This window comes from Podarcis gaigeae, assembly GCF_964106915.1.
Source record: "Podarcis gaigeae genome assembly, chromosome: 1".
Taxonomy (NCBI): domain Eukaryota; kingdom Metazoa; phylum Chordata; class Lepidosauria; order Squamata; family Lacertidae; genus Podarcis; species Podarcis gaigeae.
The window spans coordinates 84,038,928-84,064,837 of NC_139678.1; the positions used below are offsets into that span (position 1 = coordinate 84,038,928).

The following is a 25,910-nucleotide window of genomic DNA, read 5'->3' on the forward strand; positions in this document are numbered from 1 at the left end:
TTCTTAAGCCCCCCCCCCCCATTCTCAGTCTTCACAGGGTGCCTATCTCCGAGAGAGACACCTGTCCCATGCAACGCAAGCAGTCCGGAGAGGCAGAGGGCCCGGCCAAGGGCAAAGCGCAGGAAGGCGAGCAGCCCCCCAAGGAAGAAAGCGAGCCCAAGGGCAGCAGAAGCCCTGGCTCTGAATCCAGGCAAAGATCCAACTCTGGCCACGGGCGCAAACACAGCAAAAAGCATCAGGCTGACCCCCATGCAGCTGCCATTAAGACCTACTCTCCTTTCCTCAACACTGTCTTTGGCAAGGTGAGTTGCTGTCTGTAGCAGGAGGGGATGCAGAAGGGAGAAGCGGGGCTGAGAGGCGATGCGTCCTGGACATCAGTGGCAAACTCATGCTCCAAGGAGATCTTTGTGTAGCCAAAATGGAGCCATCCACACACATGAAGGTGGTATCGGCAGGCTCAGGGGAAACCCAGGGTTTGCAGAAGTAGGAAAAAAAATAAAGAATATTAAGGGGAGACCCCTATAACAGTCAAATGAGGACTGAGCAGATTCAGTAGGCATGGGATGCTGGCTAATGGTTGAGAGTGCGTGGAATCAAATAGGGAGGTGGGCATGAACGTGCCTGGAAGTGTGACCCCTGCATTTCGTTGCAGGTCCCCCATGGGGAATGCAGAAAAGGGAACTAGGAAAGCGGAGCAGTAAGGGCTGAGTGGGCTCAGGAAGGACAATGCGGAAAGTGGTCTAGGATAAATGGCGATGGAGTACAAGCAACGTATTGTGCAGAGTTGCTGGGTGGGGGCAGGTAGCCCATTCAGTGTTGGCTCAAAGCTGAGGTGGTGTCCACAGGAGTGGCAACAGAATGATCTCCTGGGGTGGGAGTGAAATGAATGGGGCTTCCTCCCACCTTTGTAGTGTCAGTGATGGGCATAGTGGCCAGCTAGGTATACTGGTACAATAGTTAGCGTATTTTTCGCCCTATAGGACACACTTTCCCCCCGCCAAAAATGAAGGGGAAATGTGTGTGCGTCCTATGTGGCGAATGCAGGCTTTCACTGAAGCCTGGAGAGCGAGAGGGGTCGGTGCGCACCGACCCCTCTCGCTCTCCAGGCTTCAGGAAGCTATCCGCTAGCCTTGCGAGCCCGGCAGGAGTTCCCGCCGGGCTCGCAAGGCTTGCAGGCGGCAGCCTGCAGCCCGAAGCACGGGGCACGCTCCGGAGCGCACCCTGGGCTTCGGGCAGATATCGGGCAGCCCCACAAGCTCGGGGGACAGCGGGGAGGCGGAGCGCCGCCATCCCGCTATTCCCCGACCTGGTTTGGAGGCTGCCAGCCCCACAAGCTCGGGGGACAGATATCTGCAAGCCTGGGGAGACTAGTGCGACTTCCCGTCGGGCTCCCTAGGCTTGTGGATAGCAGCCTGTTCTGGGGGCTGGGGTCGGGGGAAGCTCGGGCATCCCCCGCCCCAGCCCCACGCCTTGGGGGGAAAATTATTTTTCCCCCTTTATTTCCCCCCCAAAAGAACTAGGTGCGTCCTATGGGGCGAAAAATACGGTAGCTTTGCCGCCTCTCCTATTATGCTTCCAATGTGTTGTCCCATTGTTAATTGTGTTTCTTTAGGATGTCATGTATTCAGCCATTGAACTGTTTGCCATCTTGTTTACTTGTTGAGAAAAGTTTTGAAAAGAATTACAAAACTCTTCCAGGGAAAGTGGGCAGGCTGGTTTTGTGACCTCGCAAGCACCAGCCAATCTTTGCTGTGCGCTGCTGGTTTCCCACTGCAAACCTGCAGAGCCAGGTTCCCCCTCAGATTTTGACCCTGGAAATACAATGGTTTGCTTGAGCAGAGCACATGGGGAGTGCACTTTGCGAGCAGCCCTGCTACCCAGTGCCGGATTTACATATAAGCTAAACAAGCTATAGCTTAGGGCCCCACTCTCTTGGGGCCCCCCGAAAAAATTAAAGGAAAGAATCAACTGGATGTACATTTCCAAAATATAAGATAAAAAACAAATAAATAAAACCTACATACAGCACCAGTGTTTTGTGTTGTGTAGGCTCCTATGATGTAAGTAATGGGCCCCGCCTGCTATATAAAGGGCCCCATTACCTTCAGGAGCTTAGGGCCTCATCAAACCTAAATCCGGCCCTGCTGCTACCCAAGTTACATTTTTCCACAGCCTAGCATCGCATTAATGAAAGTTAGTTGTTCAGCAGAGTGTTTAAGCGTGATATCTTCACTGAAGAAGAGGGTATATTACTGGCAGTAAGGCATGGATGGAATGCCTGGAGAGCAGGGATGGCAGTTTATTAGGATGGCAGCTTGCATGCTGAATTTTCCAAAGCAGTATATTCCTACTGGGAAACATATAGATATTTTGAGCTACTGGCAGAACTCCTGCTTTGCCTGCAGAAGGCGCCAAGCTCAGAATATCTGGTTAAAAAGATTGTGGGATGCGAAAGCCCTCTGCCTGAGATGCTGCCAGTCAAAGTGGACAATACTGGGGTATATGGGCAAATGTAGCCTAATCTGCCTACATTACAACTCTGTAATACTGCTGCATCTGTATGCCTTATTCCAGCCTTTTTCAAGCTGGTGCCCCCCAGATGTTTCACTTCCAGCATTAAAAGCCCTAAACAACTTGGGATCAGGATATCTAAGGGACTACCTTGCCCACTATATTCCTGCCTGGCGACTGAGCTGCTCAGACAGGACACTGCCAAGAGGATTGTGTGCTCCAGAGATGTGCTTAGTCCATGCTAGAAACTGGGTTTTGAGTGCTGCAGCTCCAGCTCTTGGGAATTAATTACCAGCTGAAATCAGACAAGCACCTGGCATTATGAAGGTTAAGGCACTTACTGAAGACATTTCTGTTTACCTTTCCCAGAGGTGTAACCCAGTAATTTATATTAGATGAAATGTTTTCACTGTTTTTAAAGTTTGTATGGATGGGGTATTATTTTAGAGTTTGCTGAATTTATTTTATTGTTCTTAGAGTTTGTGTTCCTGTGCTCTATTCCGGTTTTACCGCTTAGATAGCTATATGCCATCTATACAAGTGATCTATACATTTGTTTAACAACAACAACAGCAACTATCATCAGCCCCAGCCTGCAAGGTTGTATGATGCTGGGGCTGACTGGAGCACAGCTGTGCTGGCTGGGGCTAACTGTCCAAAACATCCAGCCTTATTCTCTCCCATTACCTTGCCCTGATGTAGGGGCCACTGATATGTACAGCTTTGGATAGCTCCGTGGTGCTTATTTCCTGACCAAGGTTTCCTTGCAGATGCAAAAGCTAGTCTTTAGTGCAGAGGCTGAGTGGGCTTCAGGAACCAGAACAGAGCAGATCCACTTGGACACAGCAAGCAAGAGGGGTGGTGGAAGGCCTGTGAAGATTATAACTAGGCCTCTGCAACATCCTGACCCCAACTTGATTAGTTCATATAAATAGCTGGAGACTGAGGATGCCCTGCTGGGAGGGCAGGAAATCCCATTAGCCCTAGAGATAGGTGGGGAGAAGGGCTGAAGGAACTGTAGTCTAGCCATTGGGGTTTCCCAAGGCTCTCTTCTGGTTGGGAGTGGGTTGAGGGGTCCCATGGGGACACAGGCAGTCAGCTCCCTAAGAGCAGCAGCACCAGCAGCACCAGCAGCACCAGCTTTTAGTCAGCATCCCTGTGCTAGCAGCCTTCTTCTATTCACACAGGGATGGCAGAGAAAGGATCTGGTGAGTCAGTGATCTGCTCTTGACCTCCAATCCATATAATCCAACCTTCAGCAGGTTAATTTGGGAAGCGATTTCTCAGTGGGGTGGAGGTGGGGAGGGTTGTTCTGAGCCTCAGTTTATTATGCAATCTTCCCTCCCTGCTAATGAGCTGCCTTCCGAAGGACTGGGTGGGGTGGGGACTTCTCAGAGGACATTGACAGGGAAATATTTGCTTAGCAGTAAAGATAGGCAACTCCTGTAATAAAATGCTGCAGTGTGCACTGGGCGTTTCACAGCAAATGCATTCTGCATAACGTTCTTGACACAGTGATAATGCATCAGAGAGGTGGGTTTATTCTGCTTTTAGTTGCTCCTTGATGCTTTCCCAATGCTACCACGTTGTTGTCGTCTGGAGGGGCTATAGCACGATAAAAGCAGGACAAAAATAAACCAGAACATTTGTGATATCAACAATTATAGAGGGGTCCCAAAACGTATGTTCCTGTTCAAGGTTCCAGGCAGTCAACTGTGCAGAATACTCATATTGCATTTCCCCATTTTTCTAGTTTTCCTTCCCAAGCTGACATTCAGAATTCTGCACTGAGCATAATCAGTTCTCACTGGACTGTTTTGGGGGTTCCTTGCCCTTTAAGGCTCCCCCCATACTCTTGTATGCGTTGGAGTTTCCCCCAACCATACATGCTGATACATCCCTCTTGTTCTTTCAGTGGCTATGTTTTGGCTTCATTCCTGTTGGCGCTCATCATCAGAGTTTATTATTTGAGGAATAAATATGCTAAGAATATATATTGACTGACATAGACTGAATATATATTGACTGACGTAGGCTGGTTGGCTCAGTGAGAGCTATCAACAACCCTGCTGATTCAATAGGGACCCATCATATTTAGATACAGCCAGTGCTTTTTTTCTGGGGGGTACGCATACCCCTTAACATTTTGTGAATCTAAGTTTGGCCTCATTGAGGGGCAGTATTTCAACATGAGTAGGAAAATGAGAGTACCCCTAAATATTTTTTTATTTTATTTTTTAGAAAAAAAGCACTAGATACAGAGAATCTATGTATTTTGGACAAAATTGTTCACTTTGTTATGTCCGGGTAATCAGGTATACTAGGGTGGCAGCCTTAATTTCCTACTGTATGATTTTTTCTCCTGATAAATTGTTGAAAAGGCAAGGAGGTCTACATTTCAGTTGCTACAGATATCCCCCCCCCCCAATAAAACTCTGGGTAATAATAATGGTGAGCTTTGAGAACCAAATTATATCCATACATCATTCAGTCAGGAAGATATAAATCTTGATACAGTATGGGAGAAAGTGAAAATGAAACAATTTAGAGGGTAGTTCAATAAGAAACGTACTGAAGAAGATTGTTGTGTAAAGCTGAGTAAAACGCTTTTGTTTTTGTTATTTGGAAACTTTTTTAAACCTTTGTTTGACTACATAAAATGTACATTTGTCTGAATACATGTTGCTGCTGCACTGTGAATTACAACTATTTCCTGAATAGAATAATAGAATTGTAGAGTTGTGAGGGATCCTGAGAGTCATTTAGTCCAAACCCACTGCAGGAATCTCAACACGCAGTTGCTTACCTTTGCAACAGGTCTGGAGCTTTGCAAATGTGCTGGCAATTTTATTACTGCACCACTAGGAGGACATACCTGACAGAACTGTAATCACATGAAGAATTGTCTTTGAGGAAGAGGTGATATTTACTGGGATGTATTATGTGCCCTAACTTAGCAGCAAGACCAACTGAACTTAATTAAATCTTACTTCTGGGTAAACACATGTAAGACTGGGCTGCACAGATCCAATCTGGAATTTAATAAATGGAATACAAAAGCAAACAGATTCCAGGACAAATACGTTAGGTAATGGGAAAAAATGCTGCACTGCACATATTAATAATCAGATGTTATTACATAAAGTATGGTTAAGTCATGTAAGTATATTTTGAGTGTGGTTGGAAATAGATGGGTATTTCCTGAAATGATTGAAAAGAGAACTGCATAGTGCAAGACCAGGCAGCTTTTACTTACCGGTACATAAATCAAAACATTGGAGAATATATGAAAAGTCCTTTTTTTAAAAAAAAGACAGCTGACAACCTGGGCAGGATCCTACCATTGATGATCCAGTCAGGAAAAGGGGGAACACAGCTGGAGACATACAACCCAGAAGTTAGATTGCAATCTTAACCCTACGTGTGAGTAAACCCTAGTGAATTCAGTAGGGCTTATGCATGAGGGGACATGGAAAGGATTGCCCTGCAAATTGCTGATACTAGTCTTTGAGTCTCGGCAGTCTATCCAAGTACAGGGTTGCCATATTTGAAAAAGTGAAAATCTGGACACAAAAGTTGTTGGCAAAGTTGTTTAGCTTTTCTTTTTTTCACCAAAGTTGTTGAGCTTTTATTGAAGAAACTCAACACAAAAAAATGAGTTTTTGAGTTATTTTTTAATGAAAATCACCAAAATCATCACTACCGACATGGGCTGCCATATGTCTGCCATACATTTTCCTGGACATTTCAGTGATTTCCACCTGGATGCTGTTTAAGAGGGCTGAATACCCAGTATGTCTGGAAAATTCCAGACGTCTGACAACCCTAAAATAAATATTTTCCTCTAAGAGGTACATTCTCCTAATGCAGCTCCATTGCTATGAAGATAAGGTAGCTTAGAAAAAAAGCAAAGAAACAGACAAATGTCTTGTAGGAGTTTCCCGTTCTGATATTTCATCCACCCGCTTAACTCTGCTCATGATGATTCACTTCTAGACAGAATAAATAGAAGCAGTTTGCAAGAGACTTTGGGTTCTAACTCTCTACTCTCCTTGTTTTTTGTCTCCCTATTTGCCAGGAGAGGGAGCTTTCGCCAGTGGAGCTGGATGGTGAGTTGGCATTGTTGAAGGAAGGTGCTGGGGAATTGGAGACCAAACTTCATGGGGCACAGGAGAGGGGAAATGCAGTATGCTGTTTTTTACTACAGCAGACACAGTAAAAGGGCAGTGCACAGATCCCGTCACTTTCCCCAAATATCCCTGGGATAGTTCTTCAGCATCCTAGTTTGGAAGTGATGCCAAATGTATATTTTAAATCAGAGCAAAAGAGAGAGAAATTTCCCACATTTCATTCAAAATGCTGGGGAGGAAAAATCACATGTACAACATGAACATATGAAAATAAAATTGCTATGAATTATTTGGCACATCAACACTACAAAGCATGAGCTAACCCAAATTGCCCTACAAACGATTAAACAAATCACAACTTGTTTCTCCAAAGTTTGGTTTGGTTTCCAGCTGCTCTTGCCTCATGACTTTGTAACTTAATGAACATCTCTGGGGTGGGGAATCATGGCTAAGGAAGGGTGTTGGGTTAGCACGTAACATCAAGCCATTGTTAAAACACAAACCAAGAATCATAAGCCAACAACAAACCATGGCTTCAGATTGTGCTTTGTTGGGAGTGACCAAACCACAGTTAAGCCACTGGGCAGTGTTTGAATGATCAGACAAGCCAAGGATTAATGGTCCTTTAGCATTATATGCAAACTGGCCCTATGCTGCACAAAGGCCTTTCAAATTAAGAAGGTCAATAAAACAATCATTTTTACCTTCACTCCATCACCCATTTGCTATCTCAATTCTACAAAGCAAATGTAGCAAAATGTTTGCTCACTAAATGACTGTTGGTACCACATTTTTGCTGCCCCCAAACTAGGTGTTGTAATTCTCCTTGGGAACAACCTCTGCTCATCACACTGCTTTGAGGTTTGTTTGTTGTTGCAATCAAGCAAAATATAAATCTTATGAAGTAAATAAATTGTGTAGCAAAGGATTCTCAGTAGATGAGATGAGCCAATAGGACACTCTGCTCCTCAGCAGGCATCCCTCAACCAGATTACTTGATCCTCTTTATTCCGCCTGCCAAGGATCTGACTGTTCCCCAATCTTTTCCATCAGGATTACACCTGTAATAGTTTTTCCCACTACCATGCATGGCGTCCTTTTCCTAGCTGTTGTGATTCTGGGGACAGTGCATGAGAGAGCAGTTTTGGGTTGGCACAAAAAGATGTGGGACATTCCCACTTGGCAATTTAATTTAGAGTTGCCACTAATTACGAACTATCCATTAGTTAGGCAAAATAAGTGATGTCAACAAGGGACTTACTAGGACCATGGCATAATCACTGTTGTCTGGTCACATCGTTACATTTCATAATTAAAAACATCAAGAGTTGGAAAACAGGACACCGGTGCCTAAATGGCCATTATAGTCCCACACAGCAATTTCATTTTTTGCAGTGTTTATCACAAACACAAAAGCTGTGCATTAAATTTCTTCAAAAGCAACTTGCCTTTATTAGTGTGAGAGACATCCAGCAGCCCTTTGAAGTTTCATAACTAGAGCAACCCCTGAGGGCAAGTTTGTTCTTTCTGTTGTCCTCTTGTCTCCTGCATGACTGCATGGTCTTCCTGTGTCCCCAAGATGAGGAGAGAGGAGGTCAAGGCAGGTATCATTGTCTCACTTCTGTGAAATGTCTTTGGGACTTTTCTTGCAGAACTGCTAGATGCCTTTAAGGAGTTTGACACTGACCAGGACGGCTACATCAGTTACAAGGACCTGGGAGAGTGCATGAGAACTATGGGCTACATGCCCACCGAGATGGAGCTGATTGAGATCTCCCAACACATCAAAATGCGCAGTGAGTTGCGGGGTGCAGGTGGGGATATGTACCCAAAATCTGCTTCAGGAAGTGCTGCCTTGTTCCTTACAGCCCGAAGGCTTCTGGCTGAATGCCCTCACCCCAGAATTGCAGTTTCAGTGGTTCCTATCACCAGGGGTAGACTTTCTGATATTCAGAATTGTCTTTAGGGACAATTAAAAAAGAAGAAGCAGCAGCAGACATTTTACAGGCTTCAACTCCTCCCCCATAGTCTCTAGAAGTTCTGACTGGCCAATGGAGAATGGATGCATCTTCTCCATTACACATGATATAAAGGTGCATAGGTGAGCACCAAGGATGCAGGAGAATTTTGATTCAGTTTTCATTTAAAGGAGAATCTACCACATTTGCACTGACCGAAACAATACGCAAACCAAAATGCAGCTACTCTTTGGAACTCGCACTGCGGTTTTCCAGCCAAATAATGTTTACAAAAATGCACATAGTATGGAAAAGCATGCATAAAAATGAATGTATTTGGGAAAATAACATGCCAAATTTATTATAGCAGGGGAAATTGCTTCCAAAAAAATGTGTACATCGGTCAAAATTGCATACAGAAATGTGTTTATTAAGAGACGTTCTCTCATATATATATATGTGCTGCAAAAATGTGGAAACAGAATTTAAGAACGGAAAAATGAGAAATGAAGAGAACCGAATTCTCTCCATCCCTAGTGAACATATATTGTAGACCCATACCTGCCTTATAAAATATTAGCATATTTAGCTGTTCAAAATGAATCTTACCAGCTGCAGTCTGTGATATGTCAAATGGTACACAAAACTGACATGCAGTGTACCAGCAGCTAAAATGCTAACAAACGTTCTGCAATATATATTTACCGTAACTAAATAAACAAGCAGCCTCCTTGCTTTTGAACAATATGATTAGACTCAGGCTGTAGATAAGCTGGTTCTTTGTTGCTTGCTTAAATGCAAGACACCAGTGCTCTGCTCTCCTTTCTTCACCACCATTTTACTCCTGAGAAAGTAACTCGTTCTCTCTATTTCCAGCGTTCAGCTGTGAGTGCTGCTGCTTACGTACCCAAAACAGAACTGTCCGTGCACAAAAGGGAGGTGGTATCAGCAGATCTGGTTGAACCTCAAGGCTTGTGGAAGTACAAAAATGTGGGGGTGGTGGCAAGGGAATACCAATGAGGACTGAACATGCTCAGTAGCCACATAATGAAGTATGACTGTTGGGTGAGGGGGGAGCAGTAAATCAGCTGGGAATGGGATAGAGCAGGGAGGTCCAACTTTTCATACCAAATGGGTAGCAAGAGTACTTCCACACGGAACCTGCAGGCCATTCACTGCCTTGTCATGCAGAAGAGCGGAGCGAGACCAAAATTTGATGCCCCTTCCCAGCCCTCATGCTGCCTTCCCAAAGCTGATAAATTAAATGAGGCTCTGGCAGAGTACTAGAGTCCTCCCACCTCCTCCCCAAAGCTGGGAAAGGGCTAACTAGGCCTTTGGAAGGAGGTAGGATGATGCTAGGACCTTGTCAGAACTCTCACACCTCTTTTCCAAAGCCCAGCACCTCTCTCACCTGGCTTTGGGAAGGTAGCACAGAGGGCTGTGGTGGGGCTGGGTGTGTGTTGTCAAATGTTGCTGAGGGCCGCCAAAAAAGAGCTTGATGCCTCAGGCCACGTGTTGGACAGCCCTGGGATAGAGAATTATGCAAAAGAAGGGCATGGTGGACTGACTAGAACAATGAACAGGAACTCTCCATGCTGCAGGTTCCGTTTGTGATACTGAGTGTGCAGCAGTCATTCCATAAAAAGTGCAACTACCTTCTCTGCCCAGTCCTTGGGAAGCTGACTTTTTCTCTCCTTCTCTTTCCTCATAGTGGGAGGTCGTGTAGACTTTGAGGACTTCGTAGAGATGATGGGCCCAAAGTTGCGTGAGGAGACTGCTCACATGGTGGGCGTGAGGGAGCTGAAAATTGCCTTCCGTGAGGTAATGATGGGAAGCCAATCAGCGGCAGAGAAGCAGGGAATTGTGATATTCCTCAAACCATATTCCATGTAATGCTTTAGATACAACTGCACATTATATTTCCATAAGCCCTGACATTATAAGGGATTCATCCCTGATGAATTGTAAGACACACAGAAGTATGTAGGTTCAGGCTAGAAATGTGGGTGGCAACTAACCAGGGAATCATCTTGGCCCTCCAGATGTTGTAGAACTACATTTCCCAATATCCTTGGCCATTGGCTGTGCTTTCTGTGGCTGATGAGAGTTGTAGTTCAGCAGCACCTGGAGGGCCAAAGGCTCCTCACATCTGGGCTAAGACATTCATAGTTACCCTGTCCTCTCACTACTGGAATCAAGTTATATTGTTTATCAATTATTATGGGTCAAAAAAGTAACTGATTCTCAGCAATCCACAAAACAAGGTAACTTACTAGCACTAGATCAGGCTTCCTCTCCCTCGGCCCTCCAGATGTTTTGATACTACAGTTCCCATCATCCCTGACCACTGGCCCTGCTAGCTAGGGATCATGGGAGCTGTAGGCCAAAAACATCTGGAGAGCCGAGGTTGAGGAAGCCTGCACTAGATAATGTATTTTTCATTGTTGTTTTTAAACTGCAAGCTTTTTGAAGACCCCATAGGGCTAGCCATATGGCATATACATTTCAGAAATAAATATGAAAGTTCTTTCAGCCTTTTCAGGGTCTTGGATAGTGCTCTGTGTGTGCAGAATAGCTCTGTGTTTGCCACATTAGTCTGTAAAACGTATCAACCATAATCTTGGCTTATTTTGGTTGGAGTGCTTGGTAGTCCTACTGGCTCCACAGATTAGAGATGACAGTTGGAAGAATGGTTGGCTGCCCATGATGGATCTTACTATAGCCAAATAAAGGGAATTAATTAGATGAAGTATTAATACATTGCCCTCTGGCAGCTGTCTGTGTGAATAACAAAATTTCTTGGCAGGTGGAATGTTTCAGCCTATGCAGGAGAACGTGTTTCTGTGTTGTGCAAGCTCCTAGGGGGCAAGTAGTATGTCTTAGATATGGCTAACATGTGTTCAAAAGCATATCTCCTGTCTTAGTGCTGGTTCTCTTCATTGAGCTGCTATGTGCACATAAGATGAACCGAGACAAGAGGTGCCTGATAGGTTTCTCTTGATGCTATGGAACAAGGAGCGGCTTCTAAAATAAGCTAAAACAATCTTACCTTGGTAGGGCTGCAAGCAGCTATGTTAGACCCGGCAAATGTAAATGGTATATGAGCTTGCTTCTCACACCCAGGTACCCACAGCGGTGAGAGACAGCTGCTTCTCTCTGGGGCAATTGCACACTATGTATGTATAAAGGAGTGGAGCCAATGGCCTTTGGCACTACATGAGGAGGTGAAATACTAGATGAATGAGAAAGACACCTGCAACTGTCTCTCACTAGATGGATACTTCATTTGTTCATTCATTCATTCATTCATTCATTCATTCATTCATTTACACAACACCCCACACACTCCTGAAGGGCATGATATCACAGGGAAACAACTCCTTTGCTGCTGCAGGTGGTTGTGTGAAGGGGACCAAAGCTACTAGTAAATGCTTGCCAGCTTAGGATAAAGGAGCCGAGGTGGAGTGGGGTGACCAGGATTGGGGATCATGGGGGTAAGCATGAAAAGGGGAGGATCTTGGAGGATTTGAGGGTAAAGGAAACCGAAGTGTCTGAGCTGGAGGTAACATTGTGCATGTGCCTTTCTTTCTGAAGTTTGACACAGATGGGGATGGAGCGATCAGTGGGGCAGAGCTGCGCCAGGCTGTGACTGTACTCCTGGGGGAGCAACTCAATGGCCAGGAAGTGGATGAGATCCTGCAGGACATGGACCTCAATGGGGATGGAAGAGTGGACTTTGATGGTGAGAGAACAGAGCACCTTCCCTATTAACCGTCTTCTCTAAATGCAACAGGGGTTAGGGGGGATAGATACAGAATAGATGTGGATTGTGGCTAACGTCATGTGTATGACATGGGGGATGCAGAGGGTGCACGCAGTGGCTATCGCGGGGACTGATTCTCCTCTTCCCACCTGTTTCAGAGTTTGTGATGATGCTGTCAAGCAGGTAACAAGATCCAAAGGGGAAGTGAGTATTTTCTTACTTCCAGAATTACTGCCCTTTCTCCCTGATAGCCAGAGGGAGCTGGCTGCCCTTTGATGTCTCTTCACCTCTTCGAGATAGTGGGGCAACACCCACAGAAGGCTGCAGTATCTCCTCCAGTTCTGGGTCCTTCAGTGAAAACCCATGCACACCCAACTACCAGCTGACTCCACCTTCACATGGTGCAAGATATCTCAGGGGGAAAACTCTGGCCCAGGGGAGCTATCCTGCAGCTGGGCTCCTGAAGAGGCCTCCTCTCTCCTCTGGATATGGAAGATCGTCTGAACTATGGATCAGATCTAAAGCTTTGGGTGATCTTCCTGTATCCAAGTTTTCTGCACAGTATTTTTCTATTTTATTCTTTCATTTCTATATCACAAACCAATCTAATATCTGTCTGTCTGTCTGGTATACAAAATCTCAGTTAAAAGCAAAACACTATAACAGATAATATCAAAGCAAAATACATTCAGTATTTTGGGTTTCATCTATGAGCCCAGAATTCCTGGAGAATGCCACTAAAATCAGGAAGTTGATCCGAGCAAAATTTCATATTTCACTCCTCCTTGGGATGTCAGTATTCTCCTGAATTTGAATGGTGGTATCCATATATCTCCAGGGCAAAACAAATACATGAATGAAAGGCCTTTTTGCAGAGGCCTTAAGATGGAAAGGGAAGAAATAAACCTTAGTGTGCTTCTGTCCATCCCCACTAGGCTACATTACTGGGGGTGCGTGTGCACTGTCTTGTTAAATCAATACAACAAAACTCAGGCCTAGCCAGTAGCAAACTGGAAGAACCAGCCCATTGCTATGTATTTCCAGAAAATGTGAAGTGCTCCCCAAGGACTACCTTGCTGAAGCCTCAACTTTGTATTTTTTGTAGTGCAACAGTTTAAGCCACAGTTCAAGTCCTTTCTCTCTCCTATGCCAAGAGCTGGCAGGAGCCTGTACTGCAAAATAAAAGGGTTTGTAGAGCATAGCTCATTGTTAGAGCAAATATCCCACGTTCTAAAGTTCCCAGGCTGCATCACCAGCATTTTGAGCCAAGAGGTAGGGTAGCTGCAGGAAGGTCAGGAAAGCCCCACTGAATGAAACCCCAGAGAGTTACCACCAGGCAGAGCAGACAGTTCTGGGTCTTGACTAGGTGGCCCAACTGAGTATGGGGCAACCTCATAGGTAGCAGCATATTGGGGGGGGGGGGAGCTGGAAAAGCAGCATTGTATGCAAAAGCAGTGGGGCAGATCCAATACCGTTAATTAGGCACCCAGAATCGTAAGACTGTGAGCTCTGGGGAACCTTTCATTCATAAGATTATGTATCTATTTTAGAAGTGAGAGAGAATCCTTCTTCCCTCCTCCCACACACCCATCGGATAACACTGCCATTATCTCATTGGTCATTCCCAACAGTGTCACCACTGAGAGGGAAAGGGTGGCCACCTGCTTTACCTTACAGGGGACAGTCCTCTAATTGGAAGGTCATCTCTAACTGAAGGGCAATCCAGTCCAAGTCCATTTTAAAGATAATGAACCATAAGAAGGAAGGGCAGGGGCCTTGTATATGAGAGAGCTGGATCCTTAAAGTTTCCCATTCACAGCACGGGGCAGGAGACTGAGCTGGCACACAAGTCACCTGGTCAGTCTTTCCCAGTATAGTGAGATGCATTGCACTTTCATTCAAATTATAAACATTTTCAAAATTTGCAATGATACATGTAAAATTGGATTATGCAAATAAGCATCCTTTTATTTTTGTGACCACCCTCATGAAGAAGGACATTTGGGGGGTAGGGCAGCTGAGCCTGAGCTAAAATGGCTCAGGCAGTCCTGACTAGATCACAGGATTTGAATCTAGACTCACACCTTCTATTCATGCTAACTCTAACCGTATTAGAACACAGTGATCCACTCCAACAGAACAGTTCCATCCCACAGATATTAAAAGGCAATCTAGAAAACTTGCAGGGGGACCAGCCCAGTGCAAATTCTTTGGATGAAAAGGCAATGAACTACTGTTTTAGAGAATGATGTTATCGTATCCTATAAGCACGAGATAGAGCTGTCTCCAGTAATAAACTATGAAATTATACAAGGACTCTTTATTTTTTGTGCAAATATACGGTGCCTAGGGGAGGGATACTACAGAGGCTTCTTAGACGATATAAAATGTATTCATTTGAACTGGCTTCTGGTGATGTCTGGTTTGTTCCTGGGGTTAAACGTAACTTATTTAAAGCTCCTTCTGCAGTGCAGGTTGGGCGAATGTGCGTTTCTCCATCTTGACGAAAGCCACTTTCTTCTCATAGTAGGCGGCCTCATTGATGAAGGCTGGGTAGGTGATGCTGTCACCCTCATACAGAATCACATCTCCACTGAGCGTCTGGAAAATGGGGTCCCCGGGCTTCAGGGGCTGGAAATCTTTATCCTAAAGAGAGAGGATGTGATTATAAGCTAAAGGCAGAACAGTCAGAAGCATCACCTGGAGCAAGCATTCCTACATCTTCTCTGCACGGGAGTGGCAAGAGCAACTCTCACAGAAGCTGGAACAGATGCAGCAAGGATTTTTCCACACGGCTGCCTGCAGGATGATGGGTGATAAGATGTAGTAGAAAGTGACTGCTAAGACACTTACAACAATTGTGCATGGGAAAGAATTTTGGCCCCTGCAAGTTTGGCAGGTTCCTCTCTTTTGTAACACCTACCAACATTCTCATTTCTACACACTTTTTAAAGGTGTAGGAGCCTAGTCCTTTAACACATTGTGTAAGACAGGCATGGCCAAACTCGGCCCTCCAGATGTTTTGGGACTACAATTCCCATAATCCCTGACCACTGGTCCTGTTAGCTAGGGATGATGGGAGTTGTAGGCCAACAAGATCTGGAGGGCCAAGTTTGGCCATGCCTGGTGTAGGAGAAGCAGCAGCTGCTACAAAGATGCATACAGATTACATTTTTTACACACACACACACACACACACACAGAGAGAGAGAGAGAGAGAGAGAGAGAGAGAGAGAGAGAGAGGGAGGGAGGAGTCTGCTCCCCCCTTCTTTCCTTTTCCCTCCATACTCACCTGCAGATTGGGATGTATCACAGCAGAGATCTCACCATCAGGATAACGGGGAAAATCCACACGTTCAACCACCTTGTATGCTTCAATCTCAAAGGCTGGGAACAATGTGCCTGACAAGAGGAGATAGAAAGACAACCAGACCATAGAAAGGGAGAGTGCCTCACTTAATGGCCAATGGTCCATTAAAGTAAAGGTAAAGGGAGCCCTGCCCATTAGGTCCAGCTGTGACCAACTGTGGGGTTGCGGTGCTCATCTTACTTTATTGGCCGAGGGAGCGGTGTACAGCTTCCAGATCATGTAGCCAGCATGACTAAGCCACTTCTGGCGAACCAGAGCAGCACACGGAAACGCCATTTACCTTCCTGCCGGAGTGGTACCTATTTATCTACTTGCACTTTGACATGCTTTCGAACTGCTAGGTTGGCAGGAGCAGAGACCGAGCAATGGGAGCTCACCCCATCGCGGGGATTTGAACCACCGACCTTCTGATCGGCAAGTCCTAGGCTCTGTGGTTTAACCCACAGCGCCACCCGCATCCCTAATTGTCCATTAGGGCCGAGGAAAGTGTGGGGTCCCCACCCCACTCCTGAGCCACAATCACTATGGGGGCTGTATGTCAGCAAGTGGTACCTGAGCGTTGGTCAAGGCTTCAGGCCAAAATTCATTTAAAAACAACAACCACTTGGACCACTCTAGAGTGGACCACTCTAGAAGCATATATCATAAAACATGAATTATATCGTCAGAATGATTTCTGAGTAATGTATGGTGGTTGGTTGGTAGGCCAGACGCTTACTATGTACTTCTGTCTATATACTCACAAGAGAAAAATGTGTGCGTGGATGGGGAAAGACTGTCAACATTCACCACTAAAATTAAAAAGGCATCGTCAACTATCTAAGGGCTCACTCACACTTTCCTTTGTCCTTCAATTTATTCTGTTTTTCCTGTGATTTCTCTGAGAGGGTTTTGTGGTTTTTTTGGTCCTGTCACTTTCTCTGGGAAAACCCGCTGTTTACTGCTGAATCAGAACAAGCATCAATTTGCAGAAAACCCTACTGACATTTGTTCTGATTCAGGAATAAATAGAGGGTTTCCCAGGGAAAACAGCAAGGCAAAAGAAAAGTTCTTGGACCCATGCCAGTCACATCCATTTAGCTCAAGGGTGGAGGCCAAATGTGGCTTCCTAGGGGCTCTTTATCAGGCCCTCATGCCTCTTCCCAGACCACACCCCTTCCCTAGACCACACAGGCCCTGCTCTGAGATTTCATCAGGTGCTTTTGCCTGGCTGGAATTTGCCCTTCAGCAGCAACAATGCCTCTCACTTGGCCGAATGGAAGACGAAGAGGAGTGTGTTTGTCAAAACCTCTGACCTTTGCATGGCTGGAATGGCACCTACTGTGCAAAGGGAAGTCTCTCACCCATGGCTCCGCCCATTTTGCCACTGGCTCTGCCCCACCCACTTTTGTCTCTAGGCCTGGGCACCACTGTCACAAGGCCTCCCAGTAGGAGGCTCCTCGTGAGGGAATGCAGTCCCTGAGGGTGAAAAGAGTTCCTGCCTCTAATTTAGACCAGCTCCAAATCCCAAGAATCAGTACAGAACGAGGAATGGTGGGATAGGTCACCTTTGTTAAAAAGCTCAATGAAGTCCAGAGCACAGGCCATGATGGATCTCATCTGAGCAAGGCAGTCCGCGCGCGCCACTCCTTGGGGCTGAGGACCTAGCTCTAACGCTGCAGGGGAATAACAGAGAAGTCATTATGGAATTATCCCAGCAGAGTCCCTCTGCCTATCTTACGTAAAGCATGAGCTTCCTGAAAGCCTTTTGCATAACTGGCACAGCGGTGGTCTGATCCTGTGCATTTCACTCCCTTGCTTTGGTAATGTTTTAAGCACAGCATGCCATTACCTTTGGGTCGAACACCTGGCGTTAGTACACCTATATGAAACACATTTCCACCCTTGGCCTGCTCAGTATCAGAACCAGTGTGGTGTAGCATCGTTGTTGAGAGTGTTGGATTTGGGGGACGGTAGCCTGGGTTTAAATCCCCTCCCTCACCCACAAAGCTTATTGGGTGGTCTTAGACCACTCACTGCCTCTTAGCTTATTTTTCCTCCCAGGGTTATTGTGAGTGTAAAGGGGAGAGAAAACATGTCTCCTACCCTGAGCTCCTCTGGGGAGCATGATACACAATTATATGATGACTGACAGGTGAGTGGCCCTGCCCCTCCTGTCAAAGTTGACCTAGAACGGATAGTTCTTGTCATGTACTGAGTTGAATAGGATCCAAACTGCAGCAGTCTGATTGGTCCTAGAACAATAGGATCCAAAATGCAGCAATCTGATTGGTCCTAGAACAATAGGATCCAGAATGCAGCAGTCTGATTGGTCCTAGAACAATGCAGCAGTATGATTGGTTGGCAGGAACCACCCAATCATGCTCCAGATAGAAGTGAATCTACAACCTGATTGGCTTACAGTAGAATTCCGGAATTAGCCAATCATGTGCAGCCCATTGTGTAAATAATGTATATAAAGCAGATACTTTGAGGGGACTTTCATTCATTCCTCCTCACCACTATGAGCTGAATAAAGAGCATGAAATCACTTTGCAACTCTGAGTATATTTCAGTTCTCTGCCATCAGGAATGCCCAGGCTGATTATCACTCCCTACCTATTCCAGCTTTGGCCACTGAAGTGAGGTAAAGAGTCTCCTCTCCTGGCTTCTGATAAAGGAAGATGGTGCAGGGCCCCATTGAATAATGCTTCTGTGGAGAAAAGAACAGAAGTAGCTTTTAAGGGGAAACTTCAGCTTTACTTCCCTGAAAAAGCTGGAGAAATGAGATTTTCAGGAGATCCCAGGATCATGGGCTTACCTGAATGTAGTGACACATGTGCATGGGCAACAGGCAGTGCTCAGTGGCCACGAAAAGGCAGGCGCCCATGTTGGCTGTAGTGTTATGTAGGTCAAACATAAAGTCATAGGCCTGAGATGAACCCCTGGGCCCAAAACTCTGGTTGATCTCCTGAGCACGTTGAACTTCATAGTGGTCTATGTCAGAGTCCTTGGAGCTAAGAAACAGATGAGCAAAACAAAGGTGATGACAAATTGGCAGATTCCTGGGCCAAAAGAGGGATTTCAACCAGGACTGGAGATGACATTTTCCCATGGAGGTCTTCCAGATGTTTCTGAACTACAACTCCCATCAGCCCTAGCAAGCCTGGTCAATGGCCTGGGATGAGAGGAGTTGTAGTTCAGAAACATCAAGAGAGCCAAACGTTCTCCACCCCAGCCTTATGCAGCAAAATCCAGCCTTGAGTGATGATTTAGCACTCCACCACACCCTCCAATCTAGCTGAGAGGAATGCAAACCAATGCAGTTGCCCTTCCCCAGTAGCAGGAGTGGCATAACCCTTGCCTTTCCTAGGGAAGCTCTGCAGAGCAACACACAGGGTCACAGACTCACGTGAGAAATTCATTGAGGAAAGCCCGATTAAGATCCCTCCCAATGTAGCGCACACATTGTTCAACTGCCCGTGGGTTGCCCAGGAAGGGCGTAGCTTGGAAGGTGCCGCGTTGCAACTCAGAGGGGTCGCTGAGCCAGTGCTTGGCCAGGTAAACTCCCGACATCTCATTCCCATGAGTGCCCCCAGAAACAGCCACTCGTTTCAAGGAGGGGAGACGTTGAAGTTCCGCCATGACTGCAGTAGTTTTGGCTCCTGTTAGGAGAAAGAAAGCCAAGAAATGACTGTTGCCCTTTTGGAAACATCAGAGAAAAAAATTCCCCCCATTTGCACCTAGCCAAACTATTTCTGTCCCCCAAAGCCCTCCTTAATAGACACTTCTGCAAAGCCTTTGTTTGTCATAACATTTATATGCTGCTTGATTGTAAAAAAAAATTCAAAGCAGTTTACAAAAGATAAAACAGTAAAATTTCAACCCTATTTTAAAACATACAGACGTTAAAATACTAAAACAGATTAAAATTACTTCCTAAGCTTCAGGGTGGGCTTGCCTAAACAAGAATGTATCTAGCAGGCACCAAAAAGAGTGCGATGAAGATCCCTCTTGATCTCAAGAGGCAGGGAGTTCCAAAGTGTAGGAGCTGCCACACTGAATGATTGAGTTCTTACAAATACAGAACAGGTATTATGTGGCACCTATTATGTAGTGCCAATTTCGCCAATCGAAATGGCCGAGGGGGCACGTGGAGGGTGAGGCGATCTAATACATAAACCGGTCCCCAGTTCTTAAGGGCTTTTATATCCTAACAGTGACACCTTAAACTTGGCTCGGCAGCAAATCGGCAACCAGCGCAAATCTCTGAGCACAGGTGTTATATGCTGACAAGGCCTCACTCCTGCCAGCAATCATGCTGCAGCATTTTGTACTAACTGCAGTTTCTGGATCAAGCAAGAGGGATCCCCACATAGAGTACATTGCAGTAAATCCACAGCATTGAAAATTCACAAACTACTGTGGCAATGCTTTCCCAGTCCAGGAATGACTGTTGCTGTTGAATCAGTCGCAGCTGGTCAAAGGAACTTCTAGCCACAGTGCCTCCTGTGACCAAGCTGGACCAGAAGCACCCCCTCAAACTGTGAACCAGCTCCTTCAGAGGGAGGGCAGCCCCATTCAGGGTAGGCAACTGACCAATTTCTCAGACATGGGAGCTACTCACCCCCAGCGCCTCTGTCTTGCCAGGATACAAGCTCAGCTTGTTTTAGCTCATCCATTTCACAGCTGCATCCAGGCAATGGCCCAGGAACTGCGCAGCAGCCTCTTTTGATTCAATGATTAAGGCGAAATAACCATTAGCACCTTGCCCCCAAACTCCTAATGACCACTCCCAGCGACTTCATGCAGAATGATATTAAACAGCAGTGGAGATAAGACAGTCCCCTGCAGCACCCCATAAGAGCCACCAGGGGGCACTTTCCCAATGCTACTCTCTGGACTTGGTTCTGAAGGCAGGATTGGGACCACTGTAATACCATGCTCCCAATTCCCATTTTCTGAAGCCGGTCCAGGACTTTCAAAGCCTCACGCATCCTGCAGTGTCTTCAAATAGTTAACTTTCTGCTACTTCCATTTCTCCACCTCATCAGGCCTTGGCAACCTCCCTTCACCCTGGCATGACTCGAAAGCATAGGTGCTATTTGGAGAGACCAGCAGAGGGAGTTTGCATCTAAAGTGACTATTATCTCAAACATTTAAATGGTTTGCATGTTATTGGTATGCATATGCAAAAAACCCACAAATCTCCTGTTTAAAATACAAGTGCACACCCTCCCACATGACTTTAATTATTATGAGATTTAAATAATAAAAAATAGGGAGGAGGGAGAAGCACTCATGCTCTCAAGTTTCATCTTTCATAACATCATGAATTTGGACATCTTGATAATGGGGAACGCCCAGCTGATGAGCGGCCAGGGACGTTAACAAAAGAACTGCTGTAGTCATTAATAACTTAAATATGTTTTTCTGATAGTTGGGAATCTGGCAGCCTTTAGAATGCAACACCCAGGAGCATTTGGGAACACGACATTCCTCATATCTAAGCTGAGGGGCCAAGAAGCAGTTTGTCACCAGCTTTCAATTAGGAAAGGATCAGAGAGAGACTTTGTTAAGACAATTGGACATAGTTTTCACCCTCCATCAACTCCTTGAACCTTATGGAGAGACACTTTCGTTTGATTGCCTTTCTTGGAACGTCTAAAACTACAACCATCAGCCGCTATTTTGCTTTCTTTTCTGTACAGCTACTAAGCTCTGTAATCCTTGTATGGATATGTTTCGGTACTTGAAATTAAAAATAAATTGCAAAAATTAAAAGAAGTAGACGAAAGGACCAGGAGACATTTGCAGGCAGCATATGGAGCTATGAGTTGGCTGGTTGTGGAGTACCATGGGGTGCAGGGGTTCTCCTTGGAATCTGATGCCCAGTTAAATTTGCTGTCTGCTACAGAGGCTATCCCTTCCACAGTTACCACCAGCTCTGGGGGAAAACCTTTGCCATCCCCTTCTCTTTCAAACATGGCACGGTTGCTTGTGATTGTATCTCTGTTGTTGGGATTTTTTGTTTTTGTTTTGCAATATGCCTTTCTGTCTGCCAGTGCGCCTGCCTGATTCTAACCATGAAGACAGACTTCATGGGAAGGAGCTAGACAGCTGATGTGTGCGCCTCCTGAATCCTAGCTGCTGGACAGCTCCATTGGTAGAGCAGAAGTCTTTTAATCTCAGGGTTGTGGGTTCAAGACTCACGTCGGGCAAAAGAGTCCTGCACTGCAGGGGGTTGGACTAGATGACCCTCATGGACCCTTCCAGCTCTACAATTCTATGAAGACAAGACTGTGACTCTTCTATAGGACTGCACAGAGGTGGACAGGTGAATGGAAGCTGCAATGTAGACCCATTGCTCCTTCTGACTGCCAGGTTAAACAGTGAAATAGCAGAGATAAGTTTCAGTTAGAGTGGCCACTCAGCACACCACTAAAATGAGGACATGCAACACCAGCAAAAAGGAAAAAATAAAAATAAAAATACATTTATTTGCATATGCTAATTGATATGGATGCAAGTTTACAAACAATATCTACAGCATCTTTTTTTTCTTTTACAGAAAGATAGGACCACGCAATTAATAAAACATGTATAAACCAAAATATAACTATGGTTAATTCACATGTGGACCTATTGTTTTGCAGGAAAGCCCCTGAAGAAGGCCTTTTGGGGCTGAACACATGGGGCATTTTAACAACAACAATAATAACAATAACAATAATACTCTTCAGTATCTTTGACCCTTCTCTTTTTTATATATTTCCAGTGGAAAGCTTCAAATCCTCAGTTTTCCCAACTAAAACAACAGGAAAAATGGGCCCTGTCAGTGTCACCAAGATGCTGACATGGTGCATGATGGGGCCAAGTTCAGCAAAGGGGAAATTCTAGCTTACCTTAAAATGCTCCGAAAAGAGCTAGCTGCTGAAATTGAAAATGGCAGCTAGAGACTTACAATTATGCCTGGAGAAGCAGGAGAACATGCAGGGTAAAATCTTATGTTCAGATCTGGGCCTTCTGGAGAGAGGAATGGGAGGGCCTTGCGTCATTTATATTGCACTGGTTCCAGGACTTGAAATTGCCAGTAGAAGTGACCTGGCAGGACACTGAACAAGCTTATGGGGCCCCCAGTCCAAGGGAGCCAAACAGCGGTGAAATGAGAGATCTAGTGATAAGATTTAAGAGGTTTACAATTAAAGAAGCTGTGCTTAAGACGTTGCACAATTTCCACGTGCTGAAACATGAGGAAGTGAAAGTTCAGCGTGTTAAGATCTATTTTTGAAACCCTGGGACAGCAGCAGAGCTTCAACCTATAATGGAGAAACTGCAGAAAGCTAGGATTGCAGTATTGTTGGGGATTTCATCTTCAAGTTGGCTGGCAATTTCTACTCTGCATCCATCCTGCCAGAAGTGGGAGGGCTGCTAGCTGATCTGCAGCTAGAAACCTCTGAGGGGGTGCAAACAGAGGAAGCAGATGATGCAAGTGGCAGCCAGGATTCTTTCTAGGAACAGCAGAAGAAGAAATCCAGAAATGGCTGCCTTCAGGGGAGCACAATAAGGAAATTGGAGCCACAGGGAGAAAACAGGGCAAGGAGTTAGTTGAATACCACCCATGAGATACAACTAAATGTCTTGAGAGGGGTCAATGTAGAAAAACAGCTACAATGGTCAAAAGGGCCAAGCTGAATGCAAATAATGCTCTGATGGTAGGAACAGCTGATCTGCAGAGAGAAAGAGCACAAGGCATTGTGACTGAGGTACCACTGACACTTGGCCCTCCGTTGAACTTTAAAGTTTAGCAGAGACAAACTTTCAACAATGTTTGCCATGGTGGTAGCAAAATGGCAGTGGTGACCACCCTCTCTGTGACTACCATAACTGCCATACCTTGCTCTGAGGAAAGGCCTCTTCTTTGCAGTGTGATACTGAGCTGCAAAGATGCTGCAAGGATGTCCTTGCACTGGAGGCAGAAGGAAGAGAAGCAGCAGCAGAAAAGTAGTGGAAGGCAGCAAGAGGAGAGGGGGGAAGATGGTGTCGGCAACAAGGGTCACGGCGAAGGGGAGGGAAAGCAGCAAGCAGCAACCACCACCTACATCGGCACAGCGTACTGTGTTTCATCCAGTGCTTTTTTCGGTGGGGGGCACGCAGGGGTACGCACCCCCTCTAAACATTTTGTGAATCTAAGTTTGGCCTCATTGAGGGGCAGTATTTCAATACGAGTAGGAAAATGAGAGTACCCCTAAACATTTTTATTTTAGAAAAAAGCACGGCTTTTGCCCATCTTTTATGGCTCTATAATTGGATTTCAACTCCCATCACCCCTGATCATTAGCCATGCTGGCTGGGCCTGAAAGGAGCTCCAAAAGTATCCGCAGGGCCACATGTTCCCCATTCTTAAAGTAGGAAGTGACCTGAAAAGCAGAAAGTTGAGAAAACAATGGCTGAGTGCAATTGGAGAAAGAAAGAGCCTTGTAGGACTGAGCAAAGTTATACGTAAGACATACAGATAGGAGGAGCTGTACACTGTGGGCAAGGAGGAAGCTGGCAAGAGAGCACAGTTTGTAGACTGGAGTCTAGACCAGACAGCATTTATGCTACCATTTATGAATGAAATAGGAGGGCAACTCTTCCAGTTGTGGTTTCCACCGTTACTTCAGCATTGTGACCAAACAACCCTAAGAGGGTGAGAAGGGCCATAGTACTAAATGTCCCATATTAATTTGAATTAAGCAGCTCATTATTTGGCTGCCAGTTCCTAATCTGTACAAATCCACATACCTGCAGCTGGAGAGTCCACAAACTCGCAAGTATCTTGTGAAGACTTCGCAGAACTGGCAGAAGGACAACTCTGAGGAAATCCAAAGATATTTGGAAGAAGGGCTTATGAGAAGAATAGGAAACATTTGTGCCCCATAAGATGATTTAGTTTACCAAAGTGTATGGAAAAATGTAAATGAACACAGTCCTGCTATCCAGAGTAAGCTCTTGGCCTTCACGATGTTCGGTGGGAAAATAACAGAAGTTGGGAACACTTACCTGTCAGAGGACTTAAATTAATATGGGTTCTTAGCTCAGGACGGCTCCTGTCGCCTCAGTGTACTTGAGCTGTTAGAGTCACAGTGAGGCTGGAAAGTGAACATTTAACCTTTAGCTCTAGCTGTTTGGAGCCTGGTGAATTATTTTCTTGTTGCAATTGCCAGTGACCTATGGACCACACTGCATCTGCACCAAAATGTTGCCCTGTCTTAAGTTCTGAGTCAAAGAACCCAAACTGGGCAAGAAATTAAGAATAATTGCTAGGGATTAAGTATGAAATTACCCCAGCCTGAGTGGTTGGGTTCACACTTGCAGGACATTTGCAGACTATTGCTATTTTCAGGTGGGATTCAATCACGTAGTGGCAAATTCAGGCCACACAATGCCAGTTGATTGGGAGGTTTTGCAAAAGAAGCCCACTCATTAACTAGCTGACATTGCCTATCCACCCTGTAAACAAATCAGGATGAATGCTCAGTAATCATGTTGCCTGGGAGCACCCTGAGTTGTGCACTCCAGCCCCCTAGAATCTAGTCCTAGACAAAGGATAAGACATAATACTGTCTAGTCAACAGTTTGAAGTCCATGGATAATGATGATCAGTGCTTTTTTTCTTAAAAAATGTTTGGGGTACTCTCATTTTGACTCAAAAACCCCCACCATTTTATAGATCAAATCAAGGAAAATAAATACAGTAAATGGACAAAAGTGCAAAGATCCACAAAATGTTTAGGGGTATGCGTACACCTGCGTCCCCCCCAGAAAAAAGCACTGATGATGATGTTCCAAAACTAGATGCAGCTTTGGGGCTCACACTGTTTACAACTGCTCTGCCTTCTTATTAATGAACAGATATTTCTAAACACTCTTGCATGCTCCCTCACTGCACTGCCAGAGAAAGATGCCTTGCACCCCAAAGTACATTCAGCAAGCATAGCTCTCTTTTTGTCTCACTCCACAAATGCCTTTTTCTTCTCCCTCACACACAAATGCACCCACTTTACAATATCCCCTCCACTAGCTTTGGGTCTCCTGCTTCAAGTTCTGATTCTTATCTCCTTCAAATGACAGAACAAGATTTCTAGGTAGCTACCAACCATGAGCTCCCATTGAGAAACATCATTGTGCTCTTAGCTACTATCACTCCTAGCAAA

General features: G+C 45.4%; 2 protein-coding genes across 10 annotated transcripts; one reads left to right on the top strand and one right to left on the bottom strand.

The window, feature by feature from the left end:
- Positions 1-14,199, top strand: LOC310839703 (calcium-binding protein 2-like). 2 transcript variants are annotated; one of them, XM_083728613.1, is made up of 7 exons: positions 1-302; positions 6,590-6,620; positions 8,294-8,437; positions 10,311-10,420; positions 12,194-12,341; positions 12,521-12,566; positions 12,659-14,199. In XM_083728613.1, the coding sequence occupies exons 1-6, from the start codon at positions 69-71 to the stop codon at positions 12,547-12,549; spliced, it is 696 nt and encodes a 231-aa protein (XP_083584739.1). In that variant the 5' UTR covers positions 1-68; the 3' UTR covers positions 12,550-12,566; positions 12,659-14,199. The 2 variants fall into 2 exon arrangements, with proteins under 2 accessions (XP_083584739.1, XP_083584738.1); XM_083728612.1 differs by having other exon boundaries at positions 12,521-14,199.
- Positions 14,200-14,309: 110 nt separating this feature from the next.
- Positions 14,310-23,409, bottom strand: ACY3 (aminoacylase 3). Of its 8 annotated transcripts, none has more exons than XM_083728532.1 (8): positions 22,676-23,409; positions 21,925-22,088; positions 19,124-19,376; positions 18,533-18,728; positions 18,331-18,448; positions 17,280-17,387; positions 15,655-15,764; positions 14,668-15,008 (listed from the first exon to the last, which is right to left on the bottom strand). In XM_083728532.1, the coding sequence occupies exons 3-8, from the start codon at positions 19,354-19,356 to the stop codon at positions 14,814-14,816; spliced, it is 960 nt and encodes a 319-aa protein (XP_083584658.1). In that variant the 5' UTR covers positions 19,357-19,376; positions 21,925-22,088; positions 22,676-23,409; the 3' UTR covers positions 14,668-14,813. The 8 variants fall into 8 exon arrangements, with proteins under 8 accessions (XP_083584660.1, XP_083584654.1, XP_083584658.1 ...); XM_083728531.1 differs by having other exon boundaries at positions 22,617-23,409; XM_083728534.1 differs by lacking the exon at positions 21,925-22,088 and having other exon boundaries at positions 14,310-15,008; positions 18,331-18,424; positions 22,617-23,409.
- Positions 23,410-25,910: the final 2,501 nt, after the last annotated feature.